The sequence below is a fragment of the Haliotis rubra genome, unplaced genomic scaffold, assembly GCF_003918875.1.
Source record: "Haliotis rubra isolate DU_JTF1 unplaced genomic scaffold, ASM391887v1 Scf32, whole genome shotgun sequence".
Lineage (NCBI taxonomy): Eukaryota > Metazoa > Mollusca > Gastropoda > Lepetellida > Haliotidae > Haliotis > Haliotis rubra.
Genome location: NW_025766991.1, coordinates 1091916 through 1119275, shown reverse-complemented (window position 1 = coordinate 1119275; position 27360 = coordinate 1091916). Strand labels below are relative to the sequence as shown.

The window sequence follows — 27360 nt, the reverse complement described above, 5'->3', positions numbered from 1 at the left end:
TTCGTGGCTCTATTCATTTTAATCATAGTTCACTTCATACACGTATGTTTATTTTAAAATTGGTGATTAAACGGCTACGATGTAACTGAATCTATGTAACAACAACACACAACAAAACCGTCGAATAGCATGCTTCATGCACGAGAACACAATGTGTGACACGTGATCACGATCCACCAATCACATGCCACTCATCACACAGTGCAAAGATCTCCTTTTTTAAAGGAAGAAAAGTATCATATTAGTTAAAATACCAAAGCTCTTCACGTCCTCATAATGTGAGGTATTACACTAGTGTCGCGGAAATAAGTGAACTGTCATACTAATTTCAAAGCGAAAGGGAATGAAAAGACATATATCGAACGCTTCATGCAAGACACATCTCCAAAAGGTTATGTGATGCTTCGTGGTGAAGTTCCCTAAATATTACGAACTGTGACGCAAACTATTTGAAATGAAAGGTTTTGAAGATGAAATTGTGAATATCGATGAACAAAGCACACGAGAGTCCCAACCATGCAAAGCATATGCTTAGCGATTGCCATTGCAAATATTGCCTCTGAGCTTTGTAAAGTTCATGGATTATTGAGTGTTCAGAGTCTCTCCGACTCCGCGTGACACGCAGCGTTGCTTGATTTGCTGTATGTAGAAGTTTCGTCCACTCCCTTTAATTTTATTATTTGGCAAATCAGGGAAATTTGGCACCTTTCCTAAAAATCACAGGTCGTAGTCTTTGTATTGCATTTTGCTCCATTGCTTTTCTCCGTGACGGGTTATCTCCCCTTTTTTCTTATTGCTGCTGATGTCAGGACTGAATACTGGGTAGGACGAAGTCTCTGCTCGAATACGAGTTACCTCCCCTGGAGAGACTGACAGGCTCTGTACAAATGTATCTCTGTGCGTTACTCAGGTCCCACAGTCTCTGAGATGGTTCCTGTATATTCGTCACATAGAACGGCGTGTGTACGTCACAAGTTGTTTCGCTACGCTGGTTCTCATTGTTCAATTCAGACTGACACTCCTTCATGATTTCTCGGATATCAAAAGGTGTCCTCTCTTTCTGCGTTCTGTCGGCAGTTCTTGGAGACATAATGTCCAATTCCACTCCCCCCTCCTCTAGAGGCTGTGAGTTGGTCACGCGACCGGCCAGCGTCGTTGGGTTATCGTCACCGCCTCCTTCCCCCTCCTCATCTTCCCCATCCTCCTGTGTGGAAAACATACATATACAACAGCCTAACGACTGTGGGGGATGCTGAGGAACACGGGCACACAACAAGCAGAAGCAGAAGCTTGACAGGAACGGACGGACTGACGTCACAGAAGTCTAACAGACACAGGCTTTCGGGATTTGGAGGATGGGTGGTGACGTCATCGCTAAAGGAAGAGGTCAGTGTTCTGATGAACCAGGTGGCAGAGGCTGAGGAGAGGCGGGGAGAGCGGTGCAGGAAGTGATGACGTAAGCTCACACAGCGGTGACGTCTTCATTTTGAGTGAGGGGTCTGGTTACTACAACAATATCCTTCTGGCCTAATACCTTAACATGGAACATGCCCTCACGCCTTTTACACATCTCCTCTTTGGCCACCTTAGCTATTCGGCAACTTAGAGCGCTGGAGATAAGGCACACAAGACACTCGGAGCCCGCCGTTGCCAGGGCAACGAAGATGAGAATGTCCTTGTTCTCCTTCTGGAAGGTGTGTCCGTCCGTCGTGTGGTTGACCAGACCGAGCCTCAGCAGCTGGATGCTGACCACAGCTGTTACCAAGGAGACCACGGAGAAAGCGGTGAAGCACATTATCTGGAACAAATGGTCGTGTTATATAATAGGGATAGAATTCTCCGTTGTTTACAGCACAACTTAATATATTTCAGCTTTTTGAATGGGAGCATATACTTAATCCTGTCTGGACCAGGCAGTCCAGTGATTGACATAATCAGCATCACTCCAATGGAGTGAAAAGCATCACTCCATTCATCAACGAAATCAAAGACCCCGATCACCCGATCCCGCCTTTTTCAAGGATGGGTCGCTGAAGATGAATTCTAACCGGGGACACAGAGAGACAGAGTAATGTACATGGTAGATCTTACTGTGATGTCATGGTACAGAACATTGGGGATGTCATGAGACAGAGCACTGGACGATGTCATGGAACAGGGTGGTATATGTAATGGCAGATAACAATGGATAATATCATGGAAGAGGGCATTGGGTGATGTCATGGATCAGAGCATGGGGTGATGTCATAAATCAGCGCAGTGGATGATGTCATGGATCAGAGCAGTCGGTAATGTCATGCAACAGAGCAGTGGGTGTTGACATGGATCAGAGCTTTGTGTTATGTCAAGGATCAGAGCAGTGGGTGATGTTACAGAGCATAGAAGTGGATGATGCCATGGATCAGAGCAGTCGGTAATGTTACAGCACAGAGAAGTGGATGATGCCATGGATCAGAAGAGTGGGTGATGTCATGAAACAGCGCAATGGATAATGTCACGAAACAAAAGGACGTATAATGTCATGGAAAAGAGCAGTGGGTCATATTTCAAGATAATGGATGGTGACATTGTACATGACGGTGATATGAAATGGCGTCACATTGTGAAGTGTATGAATTCAATATAATGAAAGTAGCGTCTAACGATAAACATCGCGATTAGGTTTTGCTGGCGCGTACCTCAAGGCGACCGTTGCAGCGGCGACAATGTTACCTCGTGGACGGTCTGAAGCAAACACACTGACTGACAGATCCTAATGGACAGCGCCTCTTTTAGAACCTATCCCCAACTACACAGGACCAGCAAGCTGACAACATTAGCCTTTCAAAATCAGCCTTAAAGAGGTCTCAAATCTGGTTTTCCCCGAACAGAAACCACTTGACGACAATCTTTGGAACTTCTCCAACGGACCATGTAGCTGCGGAAGAGGATTAACATGTTCTCCGTGTCTGCTGCCACACCGTCGGATCGACAATCTGCCATTCCGTTATACGTGTTAACAAAACCGTATAAGGTTATAAAACTTAATTAGGAAATCCTCACGAAACTCTGCACAATTAATTATCCGGACCAGATAGGCCTGCAGAGGGAGTAATCACTGACAGAGTAACGAATTCACGGGAATTCCGACTCTTTCACCTCAGCCACAAAAATAAATCCATAATTTTCCTGTCCCTGTGTTAGCCTGACGCGACCACTTCCCTCAACCCATTCTAATTTTATGGTGGCTCTGTCATTTGGATTGATAAATTCGATTTATTTTCGAAATTTTATGAAAATTCAAAAGCAGAAAATTGCTAATAATTTCTAGTGGTTTGCCTCTTTCAATGTGGCCGTCATGAATTATAGTCTATTAATCCCAATATGGCGTCAAACTTAGGAGGATTGTCTGTGCAAATCAAATTCATTTCACTGTAACGGTAGCATCAGTTTGCTGTTTTGCAGTGCCCCAACAATAACGCCCATTGATATCAGCAACAATCCCTGGTTGTACCGTTAGTGTCTTCAGCCTGTTATATTCAGATTCAGCACATAGTTATCATGGGTAGGGCAAACCAACAGTTCATAATGCATTATAGATGTGACCTAAGCAGACAGAGCTAACAAGAGTATTGACGCCAAAGATTGAAGAGGAATTATTTGGTAGAGCGACAGAATTCTTCCTGATTCGCAGACTTCAGAAGACGGTCAGTGCTCTGTGCAAACCCACGGTAACCTTGTCAGCGCTCTCTGATTCAACGGCCAACGACATTTACCAAAGGGCTGAGCTTGTTCCTTTAATCATCAGTGTACGTACGCGAGTAACCTCATTAGGCGCGAGATGTTACTAAGATAGCCTTGCTTGACGTAGGGATAAGATAAAGATAGATGAAAGCTACACAGTACGATAAAAGAAGAATAGCGTGTCTCCTCCGAGTTTATGAGGAATAATTGTTGAATAAGGGTATTTTTAAAGTGGGAAATTCCCATTACCCTACGCACGTTATTTGCAGATAAAGAGGTCAGATGAAGCCTTTAGGGAAGAGTGGGTTGACGTGACGTTGACGTCATGTGACGTTTCAGGTGTACTTACCACATAAGATGACTTCTTTCTTGCACACAGGACCCCAAGCGTGCCAGTAATGATAAACTGAAATAACGATCAAACAGATTATTTCCTAATTCTCTACATACATTCCAAAACAATGCGGAATAGACGTTTTCAGAACAACGTGGTCTGATGTCACTGACGTATTATGAAGCGTGTGGAAATAGGTTCATCTATTTGATATGGACACTTTGACACTCAAAATCGAAGCCGAATATTGTGGGGCTTGGGAGGTGTGTCAAGCCTATCCCTATCATGTGCATGTTAAATCATAGGACAGTAGAACCTGTCATTGATCATTAAATGCAAAGATATATATCTTGGAGGAGGATGAATTACACACTTTACCTATTAGGAAAATGCAGCGAATTCAAAATTAAACTATTACTGCACTGGATGCAACTGATTTCAAAACTTTAATTATAGCTGCACTGCATGTAACTAATTTCATAAATTAGACTATAACTGCACTGCATGCACCCCTGCTCCCCAAATGGGCTATATTACCATACACCACACCACGGCACGGCACCACACCGCACTGCACAGCAACACAATAACAAAATGCAACACAACACTGCACGTCGATAAACTAAACGGCATACACAACGGCACATGCTTTTTTATAAAACAAACAAATTGAAGACAAACGTTGCAACTTTTTTTATAATGATGATGAAACGTGTTACACCATCACCGAGTTAACTTTAGCGCTTATATATATAATAGCACCTTTTGTGTCTGATGTTCAATATGGAAGCCTTCAATCAAGAAACGTACGCAGATTATAACCCCTGAAAACTCAAGAAAAACAAAGCTGACCAATCCAACCAAAGCTGATCCTCGCTGAGGTGAAGGACGTTTCAGAAAGTCAAGGTGACCTCTGCTAACCAACTTTCACACTGATGAACAATAGGCTAGAAAACAATTTACATACTGATTTTTAAAGCTGGAATTAAATGAGTTTTTAAAAATAAATAAATAAATTACAACAAACAAACAACAAGAATCAGAGACCACTGGCGTATGAAAGCGTTCAAACTAACATTCTGATATAAATTGTGTGATGGTTTCTAAGCTGAAATACATTTATATGGTGAAGTATGTGCGTACGCGCGCGCGTGTGTGTATAACGTCAGCGCACTAAAACACCATGGCCCAGTTTAACATAGATATCCGACTCAGACACAGTCCCTGATTTATTCCCTCATTGCGGTGTGCAGGGTAATAACAAGTACCATCTAGAAGCATCTTTTCCCCACATAGGTACAAAAGGTGTGAAGCCCAATTCTGCTGTCCCCCGCCTTGAAATTGATTGAATATTGCTAAAAGCGACATAAAACTAGACTCACTCACTTTTCATCCAAAATAATTTCATGGATTACACGATTGTCAATACAGTCTTAATCATGATGAGATAAAGGTTCATTACCATCAAGTATTTATATAAAAAACCAAAAACTGACAAAATAAAATTATGAACAAAATGAAGAGTAAATTCAGAAATGGGCCGACTTAAAACAGTTAGTTTTACTTTGCAAAAATATTGGTCTTCTTGTACTGGTTAAGTCCAATTAGAGTGAAATATACAGAGAATAACCAGTCTCGATTATCCGCCAAAATGGACGCCATGGGACGTGGAGGGCAAAATAGCGGTTAAATGGATATGAATGGATCACTGAAAGTCAGGTATCCAGGAATCGCCAGGTATCCACGAAAGAGTAAGCATGCCGTGTAATCAACACGTAACAATTATACAAAGTGCGAACTTAAAAACAAATGTTTCAAACTGTCTTAACCAATGTATCCGATCTTTTAAAATGCCAGAACTTGTCGAAACAGTAAGGAACACCATGCTCAGTTTTCAAAGATATAATAAGGTTCTCCAGCTTGGCACCGCCTGGAACCAGTGGCATTTCCAGCTAACGAAGGCGGATTAAAGAATATTACCGCCAGATATTAATAATTTGCCTACATTTCACGACCGGGTTTAGGATATTGACAAGCTTTCAGCGAGCTGATTGTAAATCATGAACACAACATGCTGTATTATCGGCGGCTTCCACTGAATAAACATACTTCAGACTCGTTATCGACTCAATACCAAAAGGAGGCAGTGTCAGCGTGTCACCTTGTCGTACCCTTATCATCACGAAGAATCGACTTAATTAAGTGAGGTTCGGCCAGCAGCGTTCCAGATGAGACGTGAACGTGACATTAGATGACGTCAGTTAGTTAGGAAACGTGGTCTAAAAGGGCAATCCTGATTGGGCGAACAAAGGTGAAGGTCACTGAAGACGTGCGGTGTTAAGGGAAAGGGTAGATGTGTTAAAGTCACGCCAGTACTGTAATGAGGGACTGATTGTGGGATGACTTGACGCGCCACAAGACGACGGATCCAAATTGTTGCTCTAAGTAATGAAAAGTTCACTCATGAGTGAGAATTGTGATACCGGCTAATCAGCCGCATCTTTGCCATTTATGTGCTCTTTAAAAGTATACCTTTCTACACTTAGGTTTTATTTTTCATTAGTACATGCGTATATGGCATTGATTAGACTTGTATCAGTTTTCCATGGATGATATTGCAGAGATTTCCCGGTAAAAGCTAAATTCTAGATACATTTGAAAAACAAACTGCATGTCGTGTACTGTTCCAATTGTTTTCTGAGGACTACATAACCTTGTACATCTTTGAAGATGTGGAGCTGTTGGGTAGCCTAGTGGTTAAAGCGTTCGCTCGTCACGCTGAAGACACATGGGTTCAATGTGTGAAGCCTAATTTCTGGTGTCCCCCGCCGTAATATTGCTGCAATATATTCACTCACTCACTTAAAGATGTGCCCAGAATTAATCTTCAGCACTCCATGCTTGTACGAGGCGTCTAAAGTGATCGGGTGGTTAGGCTGTCTGACCCGGTCGAAACTTGTTATCGTAGGTCTATGCTCATTATATCAATCACTCAGTCTGTATCGTTATATTTCCACGTTTGCAGGCAAGTCGTGTAAAATGCATTGGACGTTTGATCAGAACATACATTACTCATGTCATCATCTCTGACGTCACGGTTTGTGATGCACGTATTAGTATAACAAGGTGCACATCAAACCTAGTTCGAAAGCAATGAATGTATACGGCGTTGCAGCCTTCCCATATGGACTGGCGGCTTCACGTCCAGTTGTATTCGTTCAGATCATTCTGCCCAGTGGCAGGCAAGTTTTGGATGCTAAGTTTGTTCTTTTTCATCGTATTGATACTACAGGTAATTTCCGTCTGTAATGAATAAGTCCTATTCATCATGGACTGAATTTCCGTCCCGAGACATATGCGATCGCCATTGTCAATGAGGAGAAGGTAATTATGTGGCATAAGTGCTACCAGAATAGACCATAAAACTCAATGGGACGCAGGTGGTAGACTTTTGATGCTCTGGTAAAAATATAAAGATGGTTTGCTGACACAGCACTAATTAAACCAAACCAGGATTAAACCAATAACCAGCTGGTCAGCACTCCTCCACACGGCACACTACGGCGTTACTTCTCTGATGGTGAGAAGATGATCCGGACAAATAAGGTGGTTGTGATTCTGACAATTTAGTTCTGATGAGTAGAAACAAGTTAGTTGATCTTGACAACCAAGTTAGTTCCGATGCAGAGAAATAAGTTAGTTGATCTTGACAACCAAGTTAGTTCCGATGTAGAAAGACAAATTACAGCTGATACTGACAAACGAGTACGTTAATCTTGACAAACAACTTAATTCTGACGCGGAGAAACAATTCAGTTCTGATACTGAGAAACAAGGTATTTAATCTTGACAAACGAGTTAGTTCTGATGCGGAGAATCAGCTGATCTTTACAAACGAGTTCACTAATCTTGACAAGCAACTCAGTTCTGATGGGGAGAAACAATTTAGTGATGTTACAGAGAAACAAGGTAGTTAATCTTGACAACCAAGTTAGTTCTGATGCAGAGAAACAAGGTATTTGATCTTCACAACCAAGTTAGTTCTGATGCAGAGAAACAAGGTATTTGATCTTGACAACCAAGTTAGTTCTGATGCAGAGAAACAAGGTATTTGATCTTGACAACCAAGTTAGTTCAGTGCAGAGAAACAAGGTATTTGATCTTGACAACCAAGGTAGTTCTGATGCAGAGAAACAAGGTATTTGATCTTGACAACCAAGTTAGTTCCGATGCAGAGAAACAAGGTATTTGATCTTGACAACCAAGTTAGTTCCGATGCAGAGAAACAAGGTATTTGATCTTGACAACCAAGTTAGTTCCGATGCAGAGAAACAAGGTATTTGATCTTGACAACCAAGTTAGTTCTGATGCAGAGAAACAAATTACAGCTAGTACTGACAAACTGACGTACGAGTAAAAAACAATCAAATGATGAAAAACAGAACTGCACATATGATTCCAGCTTTAGTCCAGCGAATCATGTCGGGCCTTGATGGGGACGCGTTGCGGCGTGGCGCGTCAGAGGCAGTCCTTAGAACCAGCTATTCGGTTTGAAACTAAATTTGAATGTCATAGATAAGCCACGATTAATACTTAATCTTCAAAGGCAATAAATCTCAATATGCAATAAAACATAATAATAAATGACCAGAACGATTGTGGTTAATAAATATATCAATTAATATTTTCTGTATTTTTTTCCATAATCAAATAGCCTAGGGTAAACGTTTTCCCTACAACGCATATATACATACATTACAACATATGTTTCCTCTTGTTAAACGTGCAGTAGACTAACGTCCATTATTCAATGGTCATACTGGTGTTAACCTTGCACGAACAACACGTAATTGGTCTGTGAAAGAGTGTTCCCCATGTTTTAATACATGAGATATACTGTGTCAGAATTAGTGTCATCTGTCATGACAGGAATCGCGCTCTCATTAATCCCCTGTCTCATGGCGACTGAATTATGTTCTTTCAAGGCCTGCACAGTGTATGAAATTCAATATATACCGCTTTATAGAACGGGCGGTATTGATATTTGACCGTCTGAGCGATTGCCACCGCATACAGCCTCTCAGATTCCCATATTGTGAGCGCAGTAATACCATCCCAGAGTAGGAAGTAGCTACTTCACTCAGAGCTGTACATGTTCCTCCGCTGTTCAATTTAAGCCAAGTCGTTCAAACCTTGGCGAAAGGTCGACATGTGACGTTGATTTATAGCAGCGGGGGTCATGACCTGACCTTGGCACTGCAGCGCTGACCAGTCGGTGTATGTCGCGATGTACTTTAGGGAATAATAATAGTTTATTATCAGTTTTCATAATGATGCCGCGTTGTTAATACAGATGATCTATGTTGAATGTTTGTTAATCTTCGCCGCGATACAATATTGATATTGCAACTGAGCGCAATCTATTCAGCGATGACTCACTTGAAGGTCTGGGTGACAATTGGTCTTGAGAAACCCATGCTTGTTGTATGAGGCGATTAACGGTATTGATTTGGTCGGTGCAGGCCATCGTATCCATACTGCTTAGATCGATGCTCGTAATGTCAATCACTGGATTGTCTGGTTAACAAACTCGATTGTTTACAGACCACCGTCTTAAAGCTGAACATGTGTTTAGTTCGACGTTAAAAAAGCAAACAAACAAACAAAACGTTTCACAACTTGATCCATGTCAGGGCAAATGAATTTTTCATAATCAAAGTCTTTCTGAAAACAGTGCTGTAAATATAAGCAAGGCAACTCATAATTATTAGAACAACAACCATGATGATTAGAACAACAACCATGATGATTAGAACAACAACCATGATGATTAGAACAAAAAACCATGATGATTAGAACAACAACCATGATGATTAGAACAACAACCATGATGATTAGAACAACAACCATGATGATTAGAACAACAACCATGATGATTAGAACAACAACCATGATGATTAGAAATTACTGCTGAAAGCATCATCCATTGTACAATTCCGACTACAATTCCGAGTAATCATGTTTATGAATCATAACCCATGTATTCTGCCCCACCAGTGGCGCCCGTCACAAATACATGTAAAGCCAAGTCAATTGTTCACCTGTATTAGGTGAAAACCATACAGTACCAGTAGAAATAGGGAGTTGCATCGAACTTCGTCTTGGTCACTGATGCGTCAAATTTGGGTACTCCCTAAACATGTCCATCTATAAACATTTTGACCCGGAAGTAAAGTCACGGTGTCAATCACCCTCACCGCGGGTCTGTAGTCTGTTTAAGTCGAATTATTTCTACTAATTGCCATAAAAATCAGAAAGAGTTGAAAATGCAGTGAACGAATGTTATCTTCCAATTACGACTACAGCATAACCATCCGGGTATTCTGCGCGGCACCCGTCACAAACATATGTCAAGGCATGTATACTGTAAATTAATCGAGTTCGAAGCAGGCGCCCAATGATCGAAAATCAACGGAAGCGCCTTCATTGTAAGACCAGCAAAGTCGATGTCCTTGGTAGGTACGATTTGACGAACATACGAAACTCAAGATAACAAGTGAGTGTTGATACCAGAATAGGATGAAGACCTTGTCTCGCCTGGCAAGTTCGACATAGAACAATCTATTACAAGTCATTACTAATTATTATCATTTATTACTCCAAATAACACGAGGTCATGCCTATGTAAAGTCACACAGATACGTTTTGACATTTCGTTTGAACTCTACATTTCCCTGAAAAATTGCCAGCCTATTCTTTAGTCAACCACTGACTGATCTTTAACGGCGAACTGACAGCGCATCATATAACGATGACGTCAGAACGTCACCAAAATGCTTTGTTGTTAGCGTTTGATCCGAACAACATATTCTACGCTGTCTCTGCTTGTGAAGTCGACATTAAAATTGACATGGGTTATTATACACATATTCTCGTCACTTCAACCCCGGTAAACGTGACCTTTGCTAGTAGCATTTGTAGCCACTATTTGTCATATAGACAATGACGTTTTCTTCCATTTATATTTCCGAACTCATATCCCGGGACGACAGCTGTCTGCACACGATGTTGTTCATGTCGTTGGAGTTTCATCTCATGTACCAACGAGACGGTAATAACACACTCACGGTTGTTTCAAGGTAATGCATTTCAAAGAATAATAACACACTCACGAGTCACCTCTCGTAATAGGTCTTCTATAAGATTCCGATTTCAGGCTTTTCCAATAATCCTTTAAAGCGCCAGACGTCATAAAATATATTTATGCATTAAAAAGAGCGCGACTGGGTTAGGCCTCTATTGGCGACGCCACCTCACGAATGACGAGACTGGCACCACAACTCTCATAAGAATCCAAACTAAGGTTTTTATTGTGTTTTCGATTCTGGTTTTAGTTACTTCTATTAAAATTTTCTACACAAAACCCCTGAACCGAAATAAATATATTTATTTCCGGCTGTCGCAAAGCAAATTTGACATTTATTCCTGACTTGGTTTTGCCGATTTCATTGGCTATAGTTACTTTGTATTAGAAATTTATACTAAAATACACTAAACGACAAAAAAATTACATTTATTTCCGTCCGCAGCTATGCAATTTTGAAATTATTCCCGGCATGGTGTCGTCGATATTTGGTTCCTGCAAGCAGCTGATTGTGGGGGCATTTTAGTCTTAATCACCAAATTTTACAGTAGACAGTTGTGTCTCTTAGTCGTGCCAGGATCCGCTGGTCGTCACAAAATTGCTCCTTAACTCATCTTAGTTTTCAAGAAGGTGGAAATCTGAGACCAGCATCACTTCGGGTACTATACTCGGGCTTCTATACACGGCATTTTGTAAACTACCTCATTATGTACTTCATTTATATACGTGACATTGTGTAACCTATACATGGCATTGTGTAACCTATACATGACATTGTGTAACCTATGCATGACATTGTGTAACCTATACATGACATTGTGTATACCTATACATGGCATTGTGTAACGTATCCATGGCATTGTGTAACCTATACATGACATTGTGTAACCTATACATGACATTGTGTAACCTATACATGGCATTGTGTAAACTATACACGGCATTGTGTAACCTATACGTGAAATTGTGTAACCTATACGTGACATTGTGTAACCTATACAAGACATTGTGTAACCTATACATGACATTGTTGTGTAAACTATACACGGCATTGTGTAACCTATACGTCATTGTGTAACCTATACGTGAATTGTGTAACCTATACATGACATTGTGTAACCTATACATGACATTGTGTACACGGCATTGTGTAACCTATACATGACATTGTGTAACCTATACATGACATTGTGTACACGGCATTGTGTAACCTATACATGACATTGTGTAACCTCATTATACTATACATGACATTGTGTACACGGCATTGTGTAACCTATACATGACATTGTGTAACCCATACATGGCACTGTGTTACCTATACATGTTATTGTGTAACCTATACACGACATTGTATAACCTATACATGGCATTGTGTTACCTATACATGTAATTGTGTAACCTATACATGACATTGTATAACCTATCCATGACATTGTATAACCTATCATGACATTGTGTCACCTATCCATGACATTGTGTAACCTATACATCATATTGCGTAACCTATACACGATATCGTGTAAACTAATGGGTGAGTGAGTGAGATTTGGTTTTACGCCACTTTTAACTACATTCCCGTAATATCACACCGGGGGACATCCCAACTGGTCTTCACACATTCTTCCCATGGGGGGAAGTGAACCTCGGTCTTCGGCGAGGGAAGCGACATTTTCCACCACGAGGCTCCCAAACAGTCCTTTGTCACCTCAATATTTGTAACTGCTTACCACACGAAAGTGCCCGTGTGATTGGAAAAAAATGCATGTTTAATAAATAGTTTCCTTTCTGACGATGGGATGGTAGGAATTAAATGTACGAGCGATTTGAAGCATCTGTTTGGAAGCATCGTTCAAAGCCTGGAAAGGTTAATGATTCCGAATGGAAATTCCTCAAAATCAATCTTAATGTCTCTTCGAATTCTAAACATTTGCATACCAAATTATATAATGGTCTAATTGCATATAATTCGTATTTGATTATGCTGGTGCAATGCGATTCTAGTAAAATTCAAATTAAGCCGTAACGGAAAGCTATAACACCAGCCCATTATCAACATAGCCTTGCGGCTGTACGATGATCTTACGGTACTGCCGTGTTTCACTGCTCTGAAAACGTTTTGCGTGAGAGATTATATATAGATTATACCCCTTAAATATTAAGTGTCTTTGAACAAACGATTCAATATGAATTAAACCGCCATTACTGTTCCAGAGAAAGAAAACGCTAAATCCAAACAGCCTCGAAGCGAGGGTCGTGAAACCAAGCAAACTTCTGAAATGGTCCAACGAGCAAAATAAATATTTGCGTCAAATGATATAATCTAGTCGAACTAAGTAAAGCAGTTTTGAATCATGTTTCGTTTCAGAAGGGCAAAGGTCAGAATCAACTGTGTGATCAAAAAGTCTTGAAAACGGCTTAATTTTTGTGTGTGAAAAAAATCTATTTGAACTGTAAAGCAGGATAACTAAGGGTACAGAGAATCGATACGCTCATCTAGAAAATCTAGTAGCCATAACGACGGAGGTAATTAATCTATTTTTGTGGGTAGATTGATACGATGAAACCAGCTGAAATAAAACACAATATGGCTAAGCAAGTATATGCGGTGGTCCTGTAATACAGCGTGTAGTCGTTCATGATAATAATAATAATGAGAATATTTAAAACGCGCCTTTTCCAGGCTAGATATCCTGCTCTGAGCACACAATCTGATCATTATTACCCCGTATTACCCCAAGCTGCCTGTTAGGCGCAAGAAGGTTAATAGTCCCACGACCTATTTCACCGGGTACCCATTTTCTGTTGGGTGAACAGAGGCAATTTTGAACAAACTCACTTGCCTAAGATGAGATCACATCCTAGAAACTCTCAGGTGTCAAGTTGCCAAGCACGGTCACCCATCCAAGGACTCTCCGCTCCCAACGTTGATACCTTCAACTGATTTGTGACCTGAGCTCAACGCACAGGACCACACATCACCACTGACACATGTCTTGATGAGATGTTTAACCGTTTATGTAATAGTTTGCACACACAGGTTTAAGCGGTTGTATATTATAAGTTGTTCGATGGTCCCTCGTCGGGCATGGGTTGAACATAAACAAACATCGAGGGTACATCAACCCATTGGCCCCGAGGGACCAGTGAACAACGTATTTATCTTACCGAACACCTTAATGTTAATTTTGAATTGTTTGAAGCACGGGTACAAATCTTTTGTAGCCATCGCTAGATTTTGCTGACAAGAAAACCCATTCGTAACTACTCGTGTCATTCCGGCAAGCCGGATGGCGTCTCGTACCCCTCTCGTTGCCATGTTTACGACTGGGACCTGTCTAAGCGCAAACGGGCATGGAGATGAAAATAGTCTAGTACTATTACCAAGGAACGATAACTCTGAATTTCCAAACATGGCTCCTAGAATATCCTATATCCCGTGGGCAAAACAGCAGTACAGTCATTCCCTTTGTAAATATGTTTCAGTGTTTCAAGTTGCCGATCCTTTAGCTCAAAGGTTATGTTCAAATTGTGCTTTGCATAGTTTAGCGAAGTTTCAAAGTTCAACGGTGCCGCCATGCTTCGAAATACGTTTTACTACGCGCAGTTTGATTGTTTTGCCACGATTCTTGGCAGTAATGGTGTACGGTAGGGGTACGAGTCTTCTTGTAGCTCACGGAAAGAGGCGAGAAGTTACGAATGAAGGAAGATTTAGAGTTATCTCCCTTCCATCGATTTGCATTCGCAAAACATCGGCAATTTCCGTATATCATACGTGATTCAATGTTATTCGAGATAAAGAATTAATACCACGAAGAACCAAATGAGTTGCCATTGACAGCGGGGTACATTGAAATGTTACTCGCTTGTAAGCGGGGTACATTGAAAATAATAGAAGAGCGCTCAGCCAATCAGAAAGCGACATTTATGTGCGAGGTAAGATAATAATGACTATTGTGATGGATGAGTTACTGCCATTTCATTTGATTAGTGCAATACGAGAGCACTTTATGTACAGTTTGTTTGCAGTGAAAACGTACCGATGAATTTCACTTTACACAAAAATGTAAGTCGATATAAAGTGAAATTAAGATTGCAAATCCTCATAATTTTACCTTGCCAGTTGAACATTTAAAAATCTCAGAATTTTATTCAACTTAGGATCATAGTTTCAAATCGCTATTATTGGTTTGTATTACAAGGGGGGTATGCACATTAAATGAAACACCGAGAACAAGTAGTTAACGCTCATCACGTACCGCACGTGCATTTGTTTCACTGTTCCAACTACTGTGGTTACCCCCTTGCAATACAAACCAATAATAGCGATTTGAATCCGTGATCGTTTGTTAAACAACTTTTTCCAAAGTTGTATAAAATTCTGAGATGTAAATGTTCAATTCGCAAGGTAAAATTATGAGGATTCGCAATCCTACTTTCACTTTATTTGAATTACATTTTTGTTTGAAGTGAAATTCATCGGTACGTTTCCACTGCAAACAGTCTACATGTTAACGTTTATTGAATCGAAATAACGTGTTTCATACCACGGTCAACAGAGGCATACTGACTTATAGGAAACTTGTTAGGTTGCCTTTTCGGAATAGCATTAAAACATGGCGGAATGGCAAAATCATTTTCTCTTATTTACCCATACATGGATCTGTGAAGTTAATGATTGAAGCGGGATTTTGTAGGCATATAAGAATTACTCGGCGGGGAACACGTGAAAGGCGCTTATGACCCACCTGGTTTAGTGGAACCTCGGGTGATTAGCGAACACTTTAACCACTTGGCTACCCCACTGCCCATGAAAGTGTAAAGAGCCAGGTCTCAGTGTGGGTTCGCTAGTGTCATTACAACTCGGCTGCCCATACCCATCCAAAAATGTAGCGAAAACTCAAAATGGCTTCTACCCTGGTGCATTCGAGATAACAAACAAATCCCAATGAAAGAGGTGATTGTATCAAACTGGGACGAACCTGAACAAAGTTCTCCGTTTGGCTTGCTTCAAATTCTACTGATGTTGAGATCCATTTTGCCTTCTGTTTTCATCATGTTCTATGTGCATCATTCATGTCAATAAATTCCTTTTCAGTGATCTATTCATGTATGTTTACCGATATTTTGTCTTTTACGCCCGATGGAATCTTTTTCTAGAAAATCGAGACATATTGTCTGGTCTTGGCGTTTTATGTTCAAACCAGCGCGTGTTTTCAAAGTCGCGTATGCTTCAGACGAAAGATTGTAATTTTATCTCTTACTGACGTCATGATATGAAAGGAGAACTTTCTCCCAGGACTTGTCAAACTTAGGTGTTAAGATAAATCAATCAACTGCTATTGACACGAAGATGAGCTTCTAGCGGTGGTTACTTAACAGTGAACGGCTCTGCATTATACAGAAAATACGAAACTGTGCTCAAGGCAACAAGCTGACAGGTTTTATGTAATTTCCGGAGCTGTCAATGTGACTACCAACCAACCGAGAATAAAACAAGATCGCAGGGAGAAAATCTTACGGGGAAATTTGAATAGAATCAGTTCTTTGAGCACAACAGGGAAATAACGCAACGTAATTCGTTTCCTGTCGAGTTCATATAGAATTTTAAAGGCATTGTCGATCGCACGGGCAGATCTGTAAATTGGACGAACTTTTCTAGTTGTAATAAAGAGTTGAAGTTTACACCTAATTTAAACCTATTTTGCCGAAGGTAGTTCATACCATTTGAAAAGGCGCATTATTTTGTAGCAATGAGTTCTCAAGGTTGTTGGGTAATTGTAATACTTTTTTACCCTGAAGGAATTTAAGAAGGATGTATGGACATTGACTTAAACACTCAACCGCATTTTTTAGATAAAAAAGGAAGAAAAGTTGGATATCCGCTATTATTACTTATAATATATAGTCTCGCTTAAGTCCATCTAGTTCTATTTTCCTATCGGCATAATTTTCCTTCACATTTTTTTCTTCTCTCAGTGTGTCCTTGGTTATGGACATTCTGATTATCCGCCAACACCACCGTTGCCCCGTAGGGATCTCTGAATGCGCCAGTTAACCGCCTGTGATAGGCAATCTGATCGTAAATCACAGCAATATCCTTTCGGTTCGCGGATCTGAATTGGCTCAAAAAGTTTGGTGCCTGGTTAAAGAACTGAGGGTATAATATAAGATAATGATCACTAGTTGTGCACAGAATAGTATTTGTGTAAATGAGAAGTAGTTTTGGGGAGATTACAACGTCTGGTCAGGATGTGAATGGAGATGTTTTCGTCTCTCTCCAAAACGATGATAGTTATATTTCTTTACGAATTTCACCAAAACGTTTACCTGAATTCTTGATCGTTATTTGAAACATGTAAACACTGAATCAGTAAATCGTTCGAAATTTGATCTGATCAAATAAAATCCTGCTGCTACGGTAAATGCGTATGGAATGTTTGACGTATTAAATATACTTAATGACACAACTGAAACGTACGTCATGAAGTAAAATGGTAGGGCTGCAACGGTTATTAGCAACCAGATATCGAAATATATTATGAACACGTGATGCCTGCCCATATGTCAGACGAAGTACGACATGTGCCTTAAGGCCGGGGAAATATTGTGGCACACTGACCAACAGGAGCCTGAAATATATCTCTCACACTGACCAACAGAGTCCTGTAATATTTCACTCACACTGACCAACAGAAGCCTGAAATATATCTCTCACACTGACCAACTGAAGCCTGAAATATATCTCTCACACTGACCAACAAATGCCCTGAGATATGTCTCTCACACTGACTGCCTAGAAAATTTGTCTGAGGCCTGAAATACTTCTCTCAGGCTGACCCAACAGAGCCTTGAAATATATCTCTCACACTGACCAACAGAGGCCTATATCATTTGTCACGCTGACCAGCAAATGCCCTGAAATATGTCTCGCACACTGACCAACTGATGCCTGAAATATATCTCTCACACTGACCAACAGATGCCTGAAATACTTCTCTCAGGTTGACCAGAAGAAACCTGAAATATATATCTCACACTGACCAATAGGAAGCCTGAAATACTTCTCTCAGGCTGACCAGCAAATGCCCTGAAATATGTCTCGCACACTGACCAACAGAAGCCCTGAAATGTTTGTTACGCGGATCAACAGAAGCCCTGAAGCATTTCTATCACACTAAATAACATAAACCCTCAGATATTTGTCATACTGAATAACATAATCCCTAAGATATTTCTGTCATACTAAATAACACAAGCCCTCAGATATTTCTGTCATACTAAATAACATAAGCCCTCAGATATTTCTGTCATACTAAATAACATAATCCCATAGATATTTCTGTCATACTAAATAACATAATCCCTCAGATATTTCTGTCATACTAAATAACATAATCCCTCAGACATGTCTGTCATACTGAATAACATAAACCCTCAGATATTTCTGTCACACTAAATAACATAATGTCTCAGATATTTCTGTCATACTAAATAACATAATCCCTCAGATATTTCTGTCATACTAAATAACATAATCCCTCAGACATGTCTGTCATACTAAATAACACAAGCCCTCAAATATTTCCCTGGCACTAAATAACAATGCCTGAAATATCTCTCAACCCAATCACCAGACACCTCCATAATATTTTTCTCACACGAAATAATATAAGCCCTCATACATTTCTCTCACACGTAAATATGTTATGTTTTCCTCTGACACTGAACACAAGAGTCATGAAACAGTGTCCCCATATCGACAAAGAATCTCTTAAATCATGCCTTACCCCCCAGGCGGCGCTGCAATACATTGTAGATACACGTGTCAATTATACAGCAAGTTATATTTGTCATACCCATTATTAAAGACAGAGGACAATGTATGGCACATGGCCTATTTGATCCCAAGTATCTGTAACACTGTAGAAGACCACAATGTCAATAGAAGCCTGGGTTGTTTCTTTCACACTAACTAACAGAAGAACCGATCATTTCAGTGAACAGAAGTCTTAACTTTTGTAGTGATTTATATATACTTTTAACAGAAGTTTTTGCCTTTGCGCCCATTGGAATCTGTTTTTTGCAGATAATTGAGACTGGTTGTTCTGTAGATTTGTCGTTTTATATTTAACACTGACAGGAGTCGTGAAATAATTCTATTACACCGACAAACAGAAGCCTTGATATATGTTTCCAACACCGACCAACAGAAGCTATGACTTACCCCGACACTAATAAACACATAAATTGCTTTAAATATTCCAAAATAGTTCCCTAACAACCACATTGCAGCATTCAAAGGAAAACTCGAATCAATTTCAAAGCATTGCTGTTTAGTTAAACAAAATACATCGACACATTCATTCTCTACTTCCATGTTGGTACAATCCCCTGCCCCTTCTTCCCAGTCCATCTTGTAACCCGTATCCCGTTCTTTGAAACCCTGATAAAACGAGGCTTAACCCTAATACCGAATGATGTATTAGCACGTTGAAGAACTCGTGGAAAGTTGTCGGGATAACACAGCCATGTCAATACCAGAATGATGGATTGTTTTCTCCATTTCATCTTGTCTCATGACCAGCAACCACTCGCCCTATTAGACTCAACGCCAGTAATAGACTTTCGCTTATCTGCATCCCATGCACTGCGGTCAGGGTACGTCTTGGGTTGAACAAGGAACATTAGCATCGTAATAAGAACGGTTTGGAACGCTGAGTTGATTCCAATGATTGAATTTAACCTCGGCGTGCGTATTGTAATTTTAAACTGAGTGCGCGTGTACTGAAAGCCGCTAATGCTTTGCGAACGTAACGGAATAGCAATGTCCTCTTGAATTTATATTTTTTAAGTTAAACGGGAAATAAGGAGAAAAAGTTAGACTGTCATCGTGTATTGCCAGGTTTTTGTTTCGTTTCCATCAAAAGAGAATACTTAACTTTGCGCACTGCCATGCTGAATGGTTGTGCTTGTGCTTCAAATGCTGGTCTAAACATGTAAAGTATTGTAAACTAGGGTTATTACGAAGTCAAAGCGAAGTAATTTGAGTTTGTTATAACCGCAGTTAGTTGTACGCATTTCGACTAAAATATATAGAAAATGTCCGGTAAGAGTTCGTTATGTCCGTCAGTTCGATATAAGCGAGTTCGTCATAATCATAGTTTCCTGGACCACAATCCACAAAGCGTTCGTAACGTTACGACCTGTCGTAACTCTATAGTTTATCATAGGTTTACGAATGTCGTAGCGCTACGAACTCTTTGTGGGACGGGGCCCTGTACTTTAATGTATCGAATCAGTTGAGGGTGTAGTACACACGCTGCGTAGTCTGGCGCAGAACCTTTCAGTCAATACTCGTATCACTGCCACAAATCGTTGTTTACCACTTCATGAATCCCGTCTATGGTGCTTATAATCCTACAAACCCAATCTGGTCGTATCTGGGATTCGAACCCACTATCGAGGTATTGTGCCACGCCTGACGTCACAACACTGCAGAGCTAAGTCACTGTTGAAAGCATTTGTCTGACACAATGTAAAAAGTGTATCAAATTGTACACCTAAAAACAAATAATCCTGACTTAAAACACCATATGGTGTAAATAGAAAACAGACTATTAAATTTAAACACGAATATATCAAATTCAAGTTGAATAAAATTTGAAATAAACTTTTGATTATTAAAATTCAACGACTTCATTATTAATAACGTTTCATTGAATAGATGCGTTTTAAGCGAAGAAAGGTACATTTCGAACATTAAAACTGCCTTCATTTTGGGTGATATTTTCCAACATCCGGGTTCGTGATTACCGGTGCTGACAGACTAAGGTTTCATAATCTTCTTCAAAGGTATATTTTTAAGGTAGCTTTTTAGTTCAGACATGCTCGACGCATTGTCTAAATTTAAAAAAGGTAGGGTGGATAAATGACTTTATTACTCACCCGTTGAAGATATCACTGTTTGATAATTTTAAAATGTTATTAGACATTGTGTAATAACATCGCGTGGTGCTGTGCGTATGACGTATAACTGGTTTACAGTTAAGACGTCACAATGCTAATACCTCTGTCACAATAGTATTGCTTGACTCGCGCAAAGCTGAGAGTCATCACACTCGTTGAATTCTTAGGAAAGAAGTACTTTGCTCGATATTGTTTTGCTAATGTTGGGTGAGTAATAAATAAAATACTAACCTATGTCCCCGTGTAATACCATATTTATGAAACAAGTGAATAGTATTGGTATCTAACTCGCTTTTGCTCGTTAGAAATACCAAACCATTCACTCGTTTCATAAATATGGTATTACACGGGACCTCGTTTAGTATTCGCTATTTATCATCCCAAACTGTGTTCCACAGGAGATATCGCTTGTGTGAGATCAAACGATATCTCCAAGGAAATATCGTTTTGCAGTAGATTTTGTACAATGCCCTGGCAATGCTATGACGTCATGTACTTGATGACGTCACAATGCTATGACATCGCTGCACTGGAAGTCAAATGGCAGTACCGTGTTCAGAGATGTACATTTTTCATTGAAAATTAATGAAGAGTGATTTTGGATGATAAATAGAATCTCACCCTCGTGTCTTCTGATATCAAATATATCAACACTCGTTGATAAAAGTTAAAATATCCTCGGAAAGCCTCGGATATTTGTAACTTTATCAACTCATTGATATCAGAAGGGTGAGATTCTCTATTTAATGTATGAAGTAAGGTATATTGCGATGCTGAACATGGCTTCATTTAAGGCGATATTTCCTTACATCCGGCTCCATGATAACCGGTGCCGACATACCATAGATTCAGAATCTACTTCAAAGTCATATTTTTACTTTGAGTAACGTTTTTATCCAGACACTCACGAGGCATGTCTAGTTTAAAAATACAGCAGGATGCATTCTGTTGTTCTGTCCTCCGGCTGCGGGCATGTTGAAGTTGGACTCAATCATCTAGTATTGATTTGGGGGCCCTCGTCATTATTATTTAAAATAACTTTGTAGTAGAATTGATCGAAAGTTGCATGTTCCAAACGGGATTTCCTTGACATCTCTGGTCTTTGTCGAAGCCCAGATCCAACGTGTCACGCAACATCGTACTTAATATTCAATCAATTGTACTTCGATTATAGTTATGTTGTCTTCTCGTAGAAATATATATTGACATAATGATAGTATGTGAGACACTTTCGGAACATGTATATATATCTTTATATGGCAGCCAATTACATTAATACTATTTTCAATAATATACACATCACGTGACAAAATAAGCACCGATGAATCATAGAACGGGTTCAGCACCGATGGATCATAGAGCGGGTTGGACACCGATGGATCATAGAGCGGGTTCAGCACCGAGGTATCATAGAGCGGGTTCAGCACCGATGGACCATAGAGCGGGTTCAACACCGATGGATCATTGAGCGGGTTCAACACCGATGGATCATAGAGCGGGTTCAGTACCGATGGATCATAGGGCGGGTTCAGCACCGATGGATCATAGAGCGGGTTCAGCACCGATGGATTATAGAGCGGGTTCAGCACCGATGGATTACATGAGATGCGAATTTCAAATACAAGTAAAAGCGCAAATTCAAAGAATCCCCGAAGCCATGTCGCAACCCCAGTCTCCTATCTCCCTCGGGAGTATACCTCCTCGCAAGTATACACACTCTAGCAGTCTCCAGTCTCCATGGGAGTATACCTCAATGTTATCATACATACGCATCAAGCATACCCTAGCAGTCTCTCATCTCCCCGGGAACAAACCTTGCTGTCAGTATACGAAACCCCTATCGTTCGTCTCCTTGGGGAATATACCTCACTGCCAGCAAATTAAACCTTCTTTTGCAGTCTCATCTGTCTGGTGGATATACATATATATCAATAATAGTACTCCAGCAGCCACTCTCAGCTTCTTGGAGAGTATACCCATCAGCCCATAATATGCTGTAGTAGTCTCTCTCCACTTCCAAGGGAGTAGGCCTTAGTATGGTGATCTACCTTCAGTTGTTGGCGATCTATAGCCCATTTTTACATTGTATTGTCTTCTTTAATTGGAATATTTTAGCTTTGTTCGCTAGTTTTATATTGATATCTGTGATTATCTAGTATTTTTACTGTCCTTCGTCGGCAGGTTTTTATAATAACTATATATATATTCTATTTCTTACTGTCAAATGTTCTCGTCACGATATGGCTGAAATATTGCCGATGTGACGTTAAATAATAACTCACTCACTCACTCACTCCAAGGGAGTAAACGTACTTGCCTGTAAATATACTCTAGTAGTGTCTCTCCACTCCCTGAGTATACCCACCTGTCATTAATTGCTCAAGTCACTCCCAGCAGCGTAGGGGGTATACCCACCCGTTCTTATACATAATATTTAATAATATATAATGAAATAAACCCTGCTCTCATTAAACATACTTCATCAGCCTTTTTCAAATCCCTGGGAAATAAAACCTTTCTCAATGAATATACTTTATACCCTTTTGAAGGTTAACATTGATTAGGAGATTCTCTCCACTCGCTCGGGAATATGCATACCATACTGTTGCAATCTCTCTCAATTGCCTGGGAGGGAACTTCCTTATAAAAAAAACCCAATACTGTTGCAACCAGCCTCTCCTACTCTCTATTTCATCCACACAAACAAGTTCACTTTGATATGTTTCGTTTCGTTAAAGTCACTGAAGAAAAAATGTCAATCTTTTACAAGTCCCGACGTAGTGACAACCCCGCCTTGTTAGCTTGACACGTTGCTGACGGATTGAATCGACCTGGTGATCAAAATAATGAAAGAGACAGAGAAGCTTCAAGTATCTCCTTCATCAGATGGACGAGCTACACCCAGTCGTCTGATTCTCATTTCCCAACTTTTAGTCACTTTCAGATATTGATCACAAGTATACAGTGCCGCACACACTTGTGTATCTCAAGTTGACATTAATGGTTGACATACCGTGCCCACTAATGGGGTTAAAATCTTTAAATGTGATTTCATAGAATCTGAACTGAGACTCAGACATGCTGCCTGTTATCAACTGCTATAAGTGGTGTTCATACCCGATCAGGACTAGTAACGAGGGAGGTCTAGGTCTCACTGCCGTTAACGCCAGGAAATGTAACCCTTGAGATCTGAAACACGTCATGTGGTCAGAGATTTTTCACTCGACTAGGGTTTACTAAAGTAACACTCTGGTCCTAGATAAACAACCCGTGAAGATCCGGGTTAGAATTGGTCTTCAGTAAACCATGCTTGTCGTAAGAGGCGAACGGTATCGGGTGGTCAGGCTCGCTGACTTTGTTGACACATGTCATCGTGTCCCAATTGCGTAGATCGGTCCTCATGATGCTGCTTACTGGATTGTCTGGCCCAGACTCAATTATTTACAGACCGCTGCCAAATAGCTGGAATACTGCTGAGTGCGGCTATAAACAAAACACAAACAAACAAACCTAGGTAAACAACGTGAACTGTGACTTTCAACATTCTGTCATTCGCCGTGGACAAGCTCGAGACACAATTTGGCCGTAACCATGGGTAACTACAACAAAATGTATTACACGGCCATTGTTGCGATGGATATCGCTTGTACTTGGTGAAGAGAAAATTCCGGCAATATTCCGTCAGCAGCATAGTCCAAAAGCATGGACGATGCTAGAGTCATTTACAACTGTCAATGGAACGTCAGTGGGATCGGGTATAAGCCTTCAGAATCTTTGTCACGTGATCCGTAGACGAGACAGAGTATCGACTGGGCGCCTTTCTACATGAACGAGAACGCAAGCGGAGGCCATTTTCTCGTAGGCTTCGATTGGTGGACAGTAAACATAACATTCATTGGTCTTTGGTATCGAATGAAAACAAAGCGCGGACTACCTGAAGTTTGTTCATGAAGTACAATTGTTCTCGTCTAAATTAACATCTGTAGAGCAGCTTGTTGAAGTTTCGACGTGTAGATATATTTCCCTGTTTATCTACATTCGTAATTAAGGACAGGTTTGCACACATACATGTATCACATATCTTATAACACTATGCTTGCTGCGCAAAGCAACCATGTAACCGGTTTAGACCGGGTACATAGAAGATGCTATATCGTGACACAGGTACATTGTTTTATTGAAGCTGTATATTTGACAGACTATCCAGTTTCATTACAGTGTATAATCAGCATGCCAGAAACTAGATATGTACTACGCAGAAACATAAAAGCCGGAGCATAGAGGTAGGCTAGCGGTTAAAGATCATCAAACTGAGGACAAGGGTTCGACTCCTCACATGGTTAATTTTAGTCTCACAGTCCCTGAACCACATTATTTTCCCTACACCCTAGCCCTCTCTGGTCTCCCTGGGGCTCCTTTTCAATTTAAATGGGTTTATTTGTTACAATCAAAATTATATGTATTCAGAGGCTAAGCGTTAGTCTGGATTAAAGTGTTTGAAGGCCATTACTGGTATCTCCACCCGCTCCCATGATGATGCACAAACTTGTTAAAATGTCGTGAAATACTGCTCAGTCGTTTTAAAGTAATATCTTTTACGACAATGGCGGTGCAGCTGATCAACAGAATATTGCATAAGCAATGCTAAGTCTTGTTTTAGTACATTGGGTCTTCTTATCCTCAAAGACCTTCGTCATCAGCCTCTGTCCTTGACCGTAGATGCAGTGTGAGTATATCTACCAATCCCCTTCAGACCCCAGAGGTAACAGCACGCGACAATACACACGCGATGTTGTCCGCATTATAATTATTATATACTTAAATCCGAGTTGATTGCTGCTTTCAATATTTATCATGCCAGGATACCCAGAGTCCAAAGACAGAAGAGGTGACAATTCTCTACAACTCTCTACAACTCAATAATAAAATGCCTGTCATGAAACTGAAGGTCTTCGAAGAATGGGGTGTTGTTTTGTCAAGAATGCCTGTTTCTGACCTGTTCTATCACTTTCACAACCTTACGTTTCAAATTGTCATTTTTGGCCTGTTAGACTAAGCACGGGGGACCATGTTCGTTGACGCTGATAAATCGCTTTCACTGATGCCTGAATATGTGCAACAGGTGATGTTTCGTAACTGACCTCAGGGATTGAACGTATATTCAACACTAGTGCCAGTAGTATTGATGCAACCTACGTACAAAACAAAGGACACACAACGGATGGATCCTATGCAAGGTCCATGCTCTACAAAGGATAGGGGAAATATAGCCAATGCAATGTTACATTGTTTGCTGGACTATATTTAGGATATACGTCAGGTATTGCAATTTTCATCCTGTGTAAAGGATATATGAGAGTTATCTGCAAAATATTAAATCTCTTGCCGCAAATATATAGGATACATGCCAGACATATTCCGTGCAAATTTCATGTTGTGCAAAGGATATATGAGAGATACACCCAGAGCAATATTAAATTTCCTGCCGCACAATATATAAGAAAAGTCAGATATATCCTGTGGGCTACATCCCGTGCAACTTCAAATTTCATGCTAAACATGGGGTACACGACATATATATCTCGTGCAGGTTTCATGCTGCATACGTACAATGGATGTACGGGGGAATAACCTACAAGTTTCGCACATAAGTAATTTAAAAATCTACTCACAAAACCCCCGCTCCAGATGGGCGATACACTATGGGCAAGCCACACCTCTGCCTTGATGCTGGAGATGACACCGACGACGACGCTTAGTAAGCCGAAGAAGGCGTGGAAGCCAGAGACGATGTAGACAGCCGTTACTACCAGTCGGATCATCATGGAGACGGTGGTGGAGCAACAGTTGGTGCAGTGGACAGATGCTCAGGGGTTGATCATCAAGTGGTGCTGTGGGCAGATCTTCAGGGGTTGAGAAACAAGTGGTGCTGTTGGCAGATCTTCAGGAGTTGAGAAACAAGTGGTGGTGTGGGCAGATCTTCAGGGGTTGAGAAACAAGTGGTGGTGTGGGCAGATCTTCAGGGGTTGAGAAACAAGTGGTGCTGTTGGCAGATCTTCAGGGGTTGAGAAACAAGTGGTGCTGTTGGCAGATCTTCAGGGGTTGAGAAACAAGTGGTGCCGTGGGCAGATCTTCAGGGGTTGAGAAACAAGTGGTGCTGTTTGCAGATCTTCAGGGGTTGAGAAACAAG

The 27360-nt window shown here is 40.5% G+C and overlaps 1 protein-coding gene across 1 annotated transcript; it reads right to left on the bottom strand.

The window, feature by feature from the left end:
• Positions 1-27360, bottom strand: LOC124283665 (transmembrane protein 196-like). Its single transcript, XM_046719656.1, has 3 exons — positions 26843-27360; positions 4073-4129; positions 1-1798 (listed from the first exon to the last, which is right to left on the bottom strand). Exons 1-3 carry the CDS (start codon positions 26993-26995, stop codon positions 1463-1465), a joined length of 546 nt encoding a protein of 181 aa, XP_046575612.1. The 5' UTR covers positions 26996-27360; the 3' UTR covers positions 1-1462.